Source organism: Porites lutea, chromosome 7, assembly GCF_958299795.1.
Source record: "Porites lutea chromosome 7, jaPorLute2.1, whole genome shotgun sequence".
Lineage (NCBI taxonomy): Eukaryota > Metazoa > Cnidaria > Anthozoa > Scleractinia > Poritidae > Porites > Porites lutea.
In genome coordinates this window covers 12,150,984-12,164,485 of record NC_133207.1, presented here as the reverse complement: position 1 = coordinate 12,164,485, position 13,502 = coordinate 12,150,984, and the positions used below count along the sequence as shown (strand labels likewise).

The following is a 13,502-nucleotide window of genomic DNA, read 5'->3' as shown; positions in this document are numbered from 1 at the left end:
ATTATTCAGAAGATTCCTGGCTATTTTGAAGCATGTCCGCTTGTACGCCCCACTCTCCTTGAGCACTATCCGACGTGCGACAATGCCTAGCCCTAAAAGATTAGAGTCAACTTTTTCTGTCCGTCTGAAATTTCAGCTGCACCTTCATGGCGAATTATGCGAAATCCGTGCCAGGAAAAAGCGTACAAACGCAGGGAGGCCTTCCATCAATCATGTTTTCTGAATATTTCTATGAGGCTCTTCGCCTGCATCTCTAACTAGTGCTATTAACTAAAATTACAAATATTGTACTTAAAAAACCTATATAGGTATATAATATGATATATAATATGACAACAACAATACTTACTATGAAAACAACTATCAAAAAAAGACTATCGTCAACTCGTGGGTACGTTGTTTAGAAAATAATCAATTAGTTATCACCTCTGGTTTTCCCACAGTAAATTTTAGGAAATAATAGAAATTCAGATTATAAATATACTATCCTTGTTCTGGAAACACGATACTATTCACTGATTCACCTCCACTTCCTCCGAGCGAACGACGCCAAACTCGCGTAAGTTGCGAGCAAAATGCCTTCCCGGTTTGCTGCCGTAACAAACTAAGAAATTTCACAACTGATCAATCAAGCTATTCCCAAAATACGTGAAGAAGGTGACGAGGTTCGGATTGGAAGTTTGAAGTGAGCAAAGAATATTTCTCTATACAACGTCTTATAATTTTTTTGCTGTATGAATAATTAATTAGCTAAGTAGGATAAGTTGTTCAGGGCTCTCATAGTGAGCTTGAGCTACCTGTGCCCGTTCTAAAAAAAATTTCCTCTAAAATTGATACCCCGTGCTAGAAATGAGCTAATTTTCTATACCCCGTTCTAGAATTCGCCCTAAAACTGACACCCCGTTCTAGAAATGGGCCAATTTTTTACACTCCGTTCCAGAAAGTTTGTAATTTGAAATAGCCCTGTTTTTTAAAAAAGATATTTCTTTATTTGTTCGACTTATACATCAAATAAATGCTTCTTCATAATCAGCAACAATTTTAAGCAGAAGATAAAGCCGTGATCCACAATTTTTTATACCCCGTTCTAGAAAACGCCTCTGAAATAGATACCCCGTTCTAAATCAGGAGCTTCAAAATCACGACCCGTTGGGCGGCACATACCCTAAACGCAGTCGAAGTATCCGATTGCCTTTCGCCAGAGACCTGTTTATACCAGCGCAGCATTTATTGTAGAAATTACATTAATAGCACTGCTAAATGGAATCACCGACAAACAAGAGCCTACGTTAAGGCAAAGATCACCTAAGAATTCAAGCGAAATAGCGTAACGCTTGTTGGTTCTGAAACCTGTGCTTCTAGTAGACACAACATTAATTCATTCCCTGTTTGCATACGAAGACAAATGGTCGAACGGATTCGTCCAAATAACTCAATAAACCTCAACGGATACTCCTCAATGTCGCTTTAACAATTCGAGGACCGTTTTTTTGCAGTGATTGTAAGGCTCTTTGGCTTGTTCGCTTTTCGCTGAACGAAATCCCATCGTCAGGCTGTAATAGCTCTTTCACACTCCTGCCGTGATCGCATCTTCTCCATATCAAGTACAATATCGGGAACAAATGTGCACAATTCGTCCAAATATACAACAATGATCCACGCTCAATTATTTCAATGTCCTTTTAACAATTCTAAGTCCATTTCTTGCGGATGATATTATCAGTGTTCTTTAGAATATTTCCATTTATACATCTCTATAATTGATGTATCGGAAAAAAAAAATCGCCTTACTAGTACCCTCTAGAATATTCCAAACATATACGTAAAAGGCACTTGGAAAAAAAGTAATACTAAGTAAGGGAGGTTGGAGCAACGTGTTTAATCTGACTTTGATGAATAAATTAATGAGAATCGAGTGAGTGAGTGAGTGAGTGAGTGAGTGAGTGAGTGAGTGAGTGAGTGAGTGAGTGAGTGAGTGATCGAGTGCCATTCGAGTGCCTCCAAAAGCCCATGGCATGACTACGTCATGAGCTAACAATGTAAACGCATTTCATGGCAATGAAAGAATATATGCGATACAAAGCCGACACACTCCTCCGCGAGGTAGGAAGCAAAACATAAGCTTATGTTTTCTTATCTCGATTTCCGCTGTCATTTTAAAGTTAATGCTCAAAATCACCTCCATTTCCCCCCGTGATCTTCGGGAGTCCTCAAGAAGAAGAAGAAGAAGAAGTGCCTTTATTTACCTTACATTCATTCATACCCATAACCTACTACATTGCGGAGAGAAGTTGAATGAAAAAAATTCGTTACCACAAGGTAGGAGATCAAGCCAGCGTCGAAGTTGAAGGAGTCGACGAGCAAATGCTCATCTTCTCGTCAAGATTAACGCCTGGACGAGTAAAATGCACTTGAATCGTACTAATCTGAAAGATTCCTACGTGTCTTAAATTTGGTAAGACCTCTATCCTCTAGCAGTGCTGTAGCGCACGATGCACGCTGTCAGCGAGGAATTTGATGCCACCGAACTTCGGCGAGCGCGTGCTTCTTTGGAAACGATAGATCTTCGCGCTCTCGAGTTCGGACCCGATGAATTACGAAGTGCGTCTACTACGAGTGAGCGAGTGACTCATTTGCATATCCCTGTCCCTGCAATAACTCGTGGTACGCTCGCGCGTACCCACGAGTTAAAACAACATTGCCATTTTAGAATAAAACAAGACGCTATAGGAGAGTACACTTCGGCGTGGAACGAACCCCAAATATTGTTGCGTGGAGTTATTGGGCCCTATATCTACGCCCAATGATTATCTGAATACAGCATTCGATGAGGTAGTAAGCCAGCGCGGTTTATTTTATCGCCCGACGGATTTTGAGCGTCTGTGAACAGGTTAGCATTTTTAGAGTCTCGCTCTGCTAAAGCAAGCTCGACGAAAAACGACAACCACAACAATGATGATGAAAAAATCCTGTTCAAGCTAAGGGCCTGTTGCTAGGGGGGTTACCCCCTTGTAAACGCTCTGCTAAAATATAGGGATAACTCGCTTTACCCGCCTATGACCCGGGACAACTTTGCTCCGTCATGAGTGACCAGTAAACTTGAAACTGATTTGAATGGAGTTATCCAATTTTTTGAGCTAAATTTGAATCATTGAACAACATTAATATTTACTGTACACAGTGATAATGTTTTTGAAAATGATAATATTTTCGTGAATTTAACGTGTTTTGCACGGAGATTGTTAAGGGTTGGAGGAAGATGTCTATCAAGAAATATATAGTTTAGGGGAGCGTATCTCGAAGTATCGTGGAGAACCACTGTTATAAAAGGTAGTATACAGTCTAAACAAATAACAACATCCGACTATGATAAACAATAATTTTGTTTCTTTTCAACAATGTTTTTGTTGCGGAATCTTCCACTGCGTTTGGAATATCTCCGCGTCCGCTGTGGTACTGGTTCAACAAACAATCAGGACTGTATCTTTCACTTTTTTCGCTTTATTTCGTTCGTTTATTCGTACATCACAATCGTTCTAAACGTTCTACTCAAAATTACAATGCTCACTAGTTTTATGGTTACCACAAGTAAACGCCTTAACTACGTATGTCCGGCCGCAAACCGAACTTGGCAAAGGCTCACTATTATTTCTTGCGATCTCAAACATGAGCGTGATACCTATTTCCTTAACATATCCCACATTATCTACCTTAATTATTATTTACCGCGCATAAACCGATTACAATCAAAACCACTAAGGTTGATAAAAACAAACCGAATCAATTCTATTATTCCGTCATAGGATGTGGTTATACGCCTAAGATAATTTTCTACTTGCAAAGCAAAATCAACTGTTCAACAATTACGAAAAATAATACTAATAACTTGTTATAACAGTTTTGTACCAGTAGTTCATGCAGACTTGTTTATTCCTCATTTTCTACATCTAATGTTTGTTGTACTGCTTGTTGAGTCATTGTGGGAAAAGTTCGTTTTTCAGCTGCTACACTACACACCGTTCTTCATCTACTGTCCTGCAGGCCACTGGTCGGCTGCATTCAGTGTTGTTCCGGTTTCGTTTAGAAGGATGGAAATTTTTGTAATATAGTAAAACTGATACTAAACCAAGCAGAAACGCACTCCACTCTGTTACCAACATAACGTTCTTGAAGCCTTGACCGAAATCGCTATAAAAGTACCAGATAAGAACCATTATGGAATTTTCGATAAAGGTTACAAAATAGTAAGGAGTAGCCCATTTCCAAGTATTCTTACCGGCCAAAGGAAAAAAGCAGAATGTATTAATGCAGGTGAAAGCGCACCTTAGGAGCTTATCTCGAGCTGAACCTTCAGCGAAATACTTATCCGGCTGTGTAATTATAAGGAAAAACGAAAACAGAAAATGAATTGCGACAATTACAAAAACCATGTGTTTAAAACTAGAAGCAAAAAGTACTAAAGCCAGTATCCTAGCAACGAGCATGAACAGGCGCCATAAGAAATTAAGTAAAGATGCCCAACTAAACAGCTCCAATAATTTGCTTTCTTCGTTTCCAAGACGGAGATATCTTATGAAAGTCAGTAGGCTGAAAGAAAAAAGAGCCAAAGACTTGGCCATGTTTAATGACACCATGATATCCTCTGAAGTCCAATCAAAACCGCGTTTTGCGAGAAGGATATATAGTTGTAGAGCAATCTAGATTTAAAAAAAGAAACAGAAAAGGTATATTATTGCAAAATATCTACAGAACCTCTAATAAGATCTAATAAAACATAAAGCTCTTGCAACTGTATCACCTTTTTCTTTACCTGAGGGGCCTGTTCAGTAAAAGCCTCTACGACACCCAGTATACTCAACTGCCGCTGCTGGGAGATGTACAAGCGATAGAGCTGAATCTGATTATCAGGATGATGAACTTGGATTCTTCGTATACGTCGAACAGTTCTGAAGATCTGAGAGCATCTGATAAAAAACCAAAGAAAATCAAATAAAAAGAAATGATACCTACAAGTCTTGCTTACTAAACCGTCACATGGAAATTCCAGTTATAGATAGTATGAATTTAAGTAGTAGTCTGCAACTAAACTTTCTGTTTATTGACTCCCTGTGGTTTACAAGGGTGAAGCCAACTACGTTAAAATCTCTTTAGACGCACCACACACCCAGATTTAAAGTTTAAAGTCTTAATTTCAGTCTTTCTCTTACGCCGCTACGACAAGTGATTTCGGTGACGTACGCGCTGGCGTTCTGAAGTGACGAGGAAAAATACTTAAGGCGATAAACTAAGCAAAAAATTTAATAAATATGCGCGTTGTTACATACAGTGGATACAGTGGAATCCGGTTATTACGGACACCGACGGGGCATCCCAAAGAGTTCGGATTTACCGGGTGTCCGTATTAAGTAGATAAAATTTAGAGAAACAAATAATATATGAGCTTTTTCTTCGTCGGGACAAACGAAACTGTCCGTCATATACAGGTGTCCGTAGAGAAGGGTTCCTCTGGTATTTCACTTGTCGATCAAGAGAGCGCTTACCTCAAAATACGTCCGCAAAATACAAAATGCAACCAATAGAACCAATTCTTTACTTCCAATGAGTTCTGCTTTAGCCAGTATGTTTTGTTAAGATCTCTTTGGTCGGATATGTAAAAGCTTGCTGAGAGGGCTTCAATCATAACAAGGGAGAAAATCACGACGCCCACTGTGTATGCGCCCCAGTTATAATGCCCTTGCATAAAATGAGTTACAGCTACTTTAAAGTCCATCCCGACATCAAACAGAATTAGAAAAAGAGCGCATAAAGGGGCGAGAAGCTGTTGTCGACCACATTTTCCACGTTTTCTCCAGAATAGTGTCTCTTCATCTTCTGCACCTGTTAAGGGTGGCCTGTTATCACAAATATTTTTCCAAATTTCACGAAAACAGCCGCTGAATTTTCTACAAAACGGCTCATTTACTTCTTTGGTATCTTGGGTAGGAGCGTCTGTGCCTGCTTTGTGACTGCAGACCACGGAGCTATGGGAAATAAAAATATGGGTCAAGAGGTTTTAGAATTAAACCATGGGATTGGCACAAAGCAAGCAGTTAGAGTATTTTCATAATTGGTGAGTACTCCATAATGTACCACAATTTCCCATCGTCCTGCCCACTCTCTAATACAGATCATGCAAACGATGTCAATCAGTTCATTTTAAAATTCAGCACTGGCTTCACTTCGATGTTTTTATGTCGACCAAATTTGGAAGAACTTTGTGATATGTTAACTGATGACGTCAATCGTGCAGCAAAATTGCCAGACTATTGAACGGTTAACCAAGGAGACCTCGGGACGACGTCGAGAAGTTTTGGTAGTGAATACAAAATGGGGGAACATTTCACTCGTTTCACGAGAAAGAATTAGGCAAACCATTGGCTTAAAACATAGCAAGAACAGCAAGAAGACAACTCGACGGACGACATCTGGTATTTGGAGAATATCTGCAGAACTAAACAACCTTAAACTCAGTGGCGGATCCAGGGGAAGGGCCCGGGAGGTGGGGGTGCACCCTTCTTATTTTTGGACCAAACTGACGCCCGATCCGAAGGGCCAAAAAGTTTTTTTGAGTGGATGACCGCCCCCACCCCCTCCTTATCTGAAGGTCTGGATTCGCCACTGAAACTTGCCGATAACCACTCACAATCGAAGATGAACTTGACATCGATGGAGGTAAGTGTGTTTTGGCTTGTGTGTTTTAGCGATAGAAATGGTAATGCTTTCGCCCAGGAGCCCATCCTCCTGTTTTAGTTTAGCCGTATTCTCATGGGATCAGTGTATGTTGATGATGTTTTATGTGTAAAATATTTTACTTTGGGTCCTTTTTTTCCCGGGGGTAGACTCCGCAAATGAAAGGGGTGGGGATGCTCGTCGGAAATTTTGAATTAAACCCGTAAAGGAGACCGATCTGGGCGTGGCCCAAGCTTTTTTTGACCCCTAAAAGAGACCATGTTAAAACACAGACAATATAGATATTTTTATACTTTTTCACGTGCGACCCTAAACGAGACCTTCACGGCTAAAAATGATGGCGTTTTGCCCAGAACACCCTAAGTGAGAGCAAAATCCGAAATTTACACCCCTAAGCGAGACGACAAGCATCCCAACCCTTTTCATATGCGGAGTCCCCCCTCCGGGCTTTTTTTCTTCGCTACACTTCAAGTCAAGCTGTTTTTGTCATAACTGTATCAATTTTTAAACGTAAATGCCACAGAGGATGTGTATTTTTATTCCTTTTTTCCACGAACCCTCAGGATGTAGAGTAAACTACCAAAAGACATTGTTGAAAGTATATTCTTTACGGACGTTTAAGACTAAGATTTCCAAGTATTGTACAGAATAATCTATGAATTTCAGCCATTTTTATTTTTATTTATTTTTCTTATTCTTTCATTTCACGCTCGAGTAGACATAACTTTTATTATTATTATTGTCATTTAACGTTGGTGTGATGTCTAACGACCTTACAAACGAAAATTAATGTAGATGTGGATGTTAAATGAGCAAAACGTCGATGGTGCGGCTGGGTAAATATTCATTTTATGCAAATGAGTCTTGTGATAAGCATGCAGTTTATTTTTGGCGATGATTGAAGTGACACGCCAAGTTGATCACGTTTTGCCGAAAACTATTTAAAAAGTAAATACCCTGAAGATTACTCGACCGTCGATAAAAAAGGCATGAAAGACTTACAGCAAGAAAATCCTGTTTAGAGGAATCGATTTTTTATGGCAGATTCACTTTGGTGCCCCCGGAGGCATTTCGCCGTACTTACAGTTGAAATATACCGTCAGTATGCAATAATGTATGCGATTTGCTTAAACAGGGGCGACATGCAATCGTTGGGTAATGATGACGTTTCTCTTGTTCACGCCCGCAAGTAAGAGATGGTTAGAATGACGTAAAACAGAAAATCCTGAGGGGACCGCTCAGGTAGATTTTGTGACATTTATTGTACAGCCATACTTTCGATACTCTTTTGCGTGTCATCAGTGACAATCTGTGGAGCAGGAAAATATGAACCAAAAGACACGCGTTCAGCGCAGATGAAGTTATCAGGTGGGTATAACTGTGTATATATAAACACTTGGCGAGTTTGCCAGACACGAGTTCACAAATCTTTCATCAGTGGAAACAATTTACCAGACACTCTTTCTCTCTTTTGGGGGGAATAAATCTCTCCTCCGCAGAGGCTTAATTTTGTATTGTAGGGAGGGCTGGGGAGAAAGAAAAAGAAAGCGCGGGGGGGGGGGGGGAGGGAGGGGACGATGGGAAGGAGGATGAGGAGCCCATAATCCTGATAATAAAAGCTGACCACAGTTTCGTTCGTTTAAGGTGACTCGACCCAGTTATTTTGAGAGGGTACCATCCTACTTTGAAGCTCTCTGGTATCCCAACCTTTAATTTGATCGTAAGTCCAACATATAGCATGGATAACATATTGATCAATCTACAATATAGCATAAAATTTTTGGCGATCGGACTAAATGTCACGTGGTTATAGTACCACGCCTCTTTGGGGTCTGAGTCGAAATTCTACTCTTGCCGGCATTTTTTTCGTGAAAATCTCTCTGCTACATATAGTTTGCATTAGTGCCTTACGTTGAACAGAGTTTCACCAAAATCGCAAAGACCCATGCGAGAAATTCAGCGGTTTCCAATTTTAGGTCATTATTTATGTGAAAATGATAAGCAAACTCTACACGATTATATCTAGTAAACTATGAGATTTATCCCTTTATTTTTGGGATCTTTATAACAGATGGGTCCTTGCAAGTCTAAAAGATTTAGGGCCTTGTAAATGCGCGCGATTTGGAGCAATGCAAACATATAGAAATTATAGTTTTAGCAATTTGTTGACGTTTGTTAGCGTTAAAGAGTCCTTCTGACGAAAAAAGCATTTTCTTAAAAACTCGTAGTTTTTTTTCCTTCAAATTTTTTCAGGGCCACAATTGATTAACTAATTACCCGGATTCTGAATTTCATGGTCACTGAAAAACTGTGACATTATCTTCTATGAGCCCAAACTTGAGTAAACATTGAAGATTTTTAGCGTTTTGGCTGAGTTTGTGCTTTGGGAGGTTTCTATTGTTTCTAGTCTGTCATGATACAGCATTCTTCTTCAGCACGCGTGCAATGACCGCTTTTGGCTGACTTCCGAATTCTCACCGAGATATGATAATTTTGATACGGTGAGACAGGCGATCGCGTGATTCAAATAGGTTTAACTCACGATTTTTAATCAATTCTCATGCTTCTTGTGCCTTTGCAAAAAAATCAAGAAATGCTACACAATCTCTTCTCCGTGAACTTCCTCTCTCGCCCGAATACCATTCCACACCCCGGCAATTTTCTTTTTAGAGTTTTTAATTCTCGGCATGATGTTGCATGATGTTGCGGCCGATGCGTTTCGGGTCTCGTGGTCCGAGAAAGTTTTTGAGGCCTAGACAAACTCGGAGAAGTGAGACATTTTGTCTCACTTGGGGCGGAGCTTTCGGAAGCCATCCGCGGAGACCCAGGGGCGGTCAGTCGGGCCGGGAGAAAAGGCGCGACAAAAGTTTTCAAGCACTTCAGCTGAAGTAAAAAAGATAGGTTATGTGTGAAGCTTTCTTTTACTTGAAGAATTTAAAATTTACTTGTCTTGAAATATTTGTTAGCTTATTTAGGCTCTAGTGTAAAGACTACCAGTATTTTGAAATGTAGCGTTTATGTCAAACTGAAAGACTCCTGGCTGCGTGCATTTCTTTGGTGCATGAGCCAGACAAGCCGTGATCGAGTCAAAAGCCGTCGTGTACGAACTCACGAAAAGAACTCAGGAGATGCTGTTCGCCGATTGAGCACAATAATACAAAGCATTTTATGTGCCCAATCAGGAGCAAGCATTCGCTTGACCGTTTGGAAATGGTCCGGTGAGAGTCGGTACCAAGGGGCTCTTCCGCCCAAGCTTGAAAACTTTCGTCGCGCCTTTTAACCCGGCCCGACTGACTTGCTCCTTGGTCTCCGAGGATGTTTGGAAGCGGGCGAGCTGTCAATAACTTTTCTGCGCTGATTACTGGTCTGAAAACGGGTGTGGAAAATGACAGTTTTTGGTCTTAAATAGGGTCAGGATTTGGAGAACCGGGCAGCATACCCCCTCCAAGAATTCCCAGGAGTACCCCAAACGCCCCCCCCCCCCCCCCCCCCCCCCCCCGCACCCGCTGGTGTGTTTCAAACTTCGTACTACTACCGTGCCGAACTCAATTCATATATAATACGCATTAGAATAAGTATATGCCTTGTTTTCGACAACAGCTATATAATTCAACTAAATTAAATTCGACGTCAGAAACCAAGTCACTGCCCAAGTTACAGTCGTGCTACAGTCGAGCCAGCTCATACATACATACATACATACATACCTACCTACCTACCTACCTACCTACCTACCTACCTACATACATACATACGTACATGTTTTATTTATTTGGAGTCCTATACAATAAATAGTATATCAACTATTTCCAAATAACTAACATTACAAACAACAAAAAATTCCTAACCATATATGGCTAATAAGTTATTAATTAATTAAGTCCTAGAGTATTTACTTTTTGCCGTCTTTCCCTTTCCTTTTTTCAAAGCATTCGAATATATGTTTTGCTAATAGTTTTTGTATTTTAGCATTTTCCGCTAGCTAGGGGGTATATTTTGTTAAGGTGACATTCTGCTTATTTTTATTCTATATTCTTTTTCCAAATGATCTAGTAACGAACATCGTTTTTCCTGGTAAGCAGGGCATACATCTAGAAAATGGTATTCGTCCTCCATTTCTATTTTACAAATTGGGCAAATTTTTTCTGCGGGTTTCTTAAACGGTCTCGAATAACGTCCTGTCTCTATGGCTAAGTCGCAGTTTTGTTAGAGCTATTCTGTGTTGCGTATTGGTGACCTGATATAGGTAATCTTCACATTTGTAATTGTCTATCGTTTTGAATAACCGGTAGGTTCTCATTTTGTTGCTTTGGTTAGCATCTTTTCTAGTGTCGTTATTTATTTCACTTAGCCATCTTTGTAGTTCGATATCCTTAAGTCGTTGCCTGGTCATGACCGTCTATGTCCTCATAGTGCGCTTTAATTTCATCCAGAGTTCTCCTATTCCTATCTGTTCCAATAAGCTCTTGATTTTTTTACTCCAGAGAGCTTTATTTTCATTCCATTTAATGTCATTGTATGCTATTTGGGATCATTTGTTTTCATTTTTGGTTGAGGTAAAGTTCATACATTGGGCTTCAATTCTCAGCTCATCTGCACGGATTTGAAAAAGGCCTAACTGGCAAGCGTACCCTACAAATTCCGACCGAAATATCGTCTTTACTTTATTACTCGCCTCGTGTTAACGATCGTTTAGACAGAGAAAGGCTGTCTGTGATATCTTCGGTTCAAAGGCAATGCAAAGGTATCAATTTAACTAGACAACACACATTTTTCACATTTTCGAGACTTACCTTGCGTTACCAGTTTCACGATGATTCTTGGCTAATTCCATAAGAAATCTTGAAACGAATTGCTGTGAATAATAGATTGTCAATTTGGTTGATAATTACGGAACCAGAGCGAAAACTAAACTTCCTTTCGGTCTCAACGGGGGATTAAAAAAGCTAGTAACACTTCCGCTCTGTCGGTTTCATAAATGTCACCAGGCCGTTTTATATGTCACACAACACTGCCAAGAACGAATATCACGAATATTAGGGACCTTAAGCAAAGACGTTTTTGAGCGACGCACGTCAACCGGAAGTGAGGCCTTCTCCCTTTTTATATGCCTCGACGCTAACAAACTTGTATTGCTGAAAGACGATTTACCCGAGAGTTTCAACGAAACCACTCCCCAATGATGCAAAAAGTCCACTTTTCCGGTTGACGTCCGTCGCTCAAAAACGCTGTCGCTTAAGCTCCCTATTATAACCATACTACTTGATTAAACGCCGCGTTTCCGGGGTTAAAGTTCCATTGTCTTCCTTTTTTCGCTGTAATGGAATCGTAAATGTCTGAATGTCAACACTCGCCAGGTTAATGACCAGTCTCTTTTGAATGATTTGTCTGCTTCTCCGTTATGCTAAAATATGCCTCAACAGCTTGATGATTAGGCTCACCGCTATACTATCACACTGTCTGATTTACTTGAGCACCATGCTCCGCTAAAATCGCGGAAAATTGCAAAAAGACCTGCCGTGCCATAGGTTAACGATGATGTCAGACTGGCAAGACTGTGATATCTTCGGTTCAAAGGCAATGCAATGGTATCAATTTAACTAGACAACACACATTTTTCACCTTTTCGAGACTTACCTTACTTTACCAGTTTCACGATGATTCTTGGCTAATTCCATTAAAAATCTTGAAACGAATTGCTGTGAAGAATAGATGGTCAATTTGGTTGATAATTACGGAATCAGAGCGAAAACCAAACTTCCTTTCGGTCTCGACGGGGGATTAAAAAAGCTAGTAACACTTCCGCTCTGTCGGTTTCACAAATGTCACGAGGCGGTTTTTTATGTCACACAACACAACAACAACGACAACAACAAGTATTTGGTAGATTATCTCTAAATTTACAAATAACAATAAACATTTTCAAATTTTGGATTCACCTTGAAAATCAACCCCCTGACAGCATCGCTAAACTCTGCTTAAACATATCGGATAAAATGGCCGAAGAAAATAAATCAGGTCTAATAAATAAAATAAATCTTTTGAGTTCACAACTTAATATTCATAAACAGTCAGTTAACTTTAAACTGACCCTTCTACTTTCTTATCCAAAGCTGAGAATAATTTGTCAAAACATCTGAAAAGCCACCAGCTAAATTTGATAAGAACAAAGAAAAAACTAAAATAATACTCCATCTTTTAAAATGAAACAAATCACTCTGAATTCATCAATCATATCCGGAATCCTGAACATAGGCGTGTAGCTTCCAAATTTAGGATAGGAAATCATAATTTAAAAATAGAAAGTGGAAGATTTACAATCCCCAAAACGCCTGAGGACCTTAGAATCTGTGATCATTGCAACCAAAATTCGGTTGAAAATGAACTGCACGTATTATTTCACTGTGATCAATAAAATGATTTGAGAAAGACTCTTTTTATTAAAATCAACGACCGAAATACATTATTTACACATTACAATATCCATGATAAAGTCTGTTTTCTTTTTAACAATACTGATTCACATATCAGCAGGCTAGCTGCTAATTTCATCTTTCAAGCATTTGAAAGACAAAAGAAACATAGTTAATTCTACCATTCCATCATACCTGTATTTCCTTAAACTTAGCTGTTTATTATTGTTATTTTAATCGGTAACACCTGTACAAAATGGTAATACTGAATGTTCATTTCTCGATGCAACATTCGGTGAACGTTTGTTTAAACCTAAACACATCTTACAAAAATGTATATGCGTTTTCTCAATCAAGTCT

The 13,502-nt window shown here is 39.6% G+C and overlaps 1 protein-coding gene across 2 annotated transcripts; it reads right to left on the bottom strand.

Moving 5' to 3' along the window:
• Positions 1-3,912: 3,912 nt before the first annotated feature.
• LOC140943765 (XK-related protein 6-like) lies at positions 3,913-12,514 on the bottom strand. Of its 2 annotated transcripts, XM_073392878.1 has the most exons (5): positions 12,367-12,514; positions 11,523-11,584; positions 5,541-6,020; positions 4,811-4,964; positions 3,913-4,697 (listed from the first exon to the last, which is right to left on the bottom strand). In XM_073392878.1, exons 2-5 carry the CDS (start codon positions 11,561-11,563, stop codon positions 4,005-4,007), a joined length of 1,368 nt encoding a protein of 455 aa, XP_073248979.1. In that variant the 5' UTR covers positions 11,564-11,584; positions 12,367-12,514; the 3' UTR covers positions 3,913-4,004. The 2 variants fall into 2 exon arrangements, with proteins under 2 accessions (XP_073248979.1, XP_073248978.1); XM_073392877.1 differs by lacking the exon at positions 12,367-12,514 and having other exon boundaries at positions 11,523-11,753.
• Between the last annotated feature and the right edge of the window lie 988 nt (positions 12,515-13,502).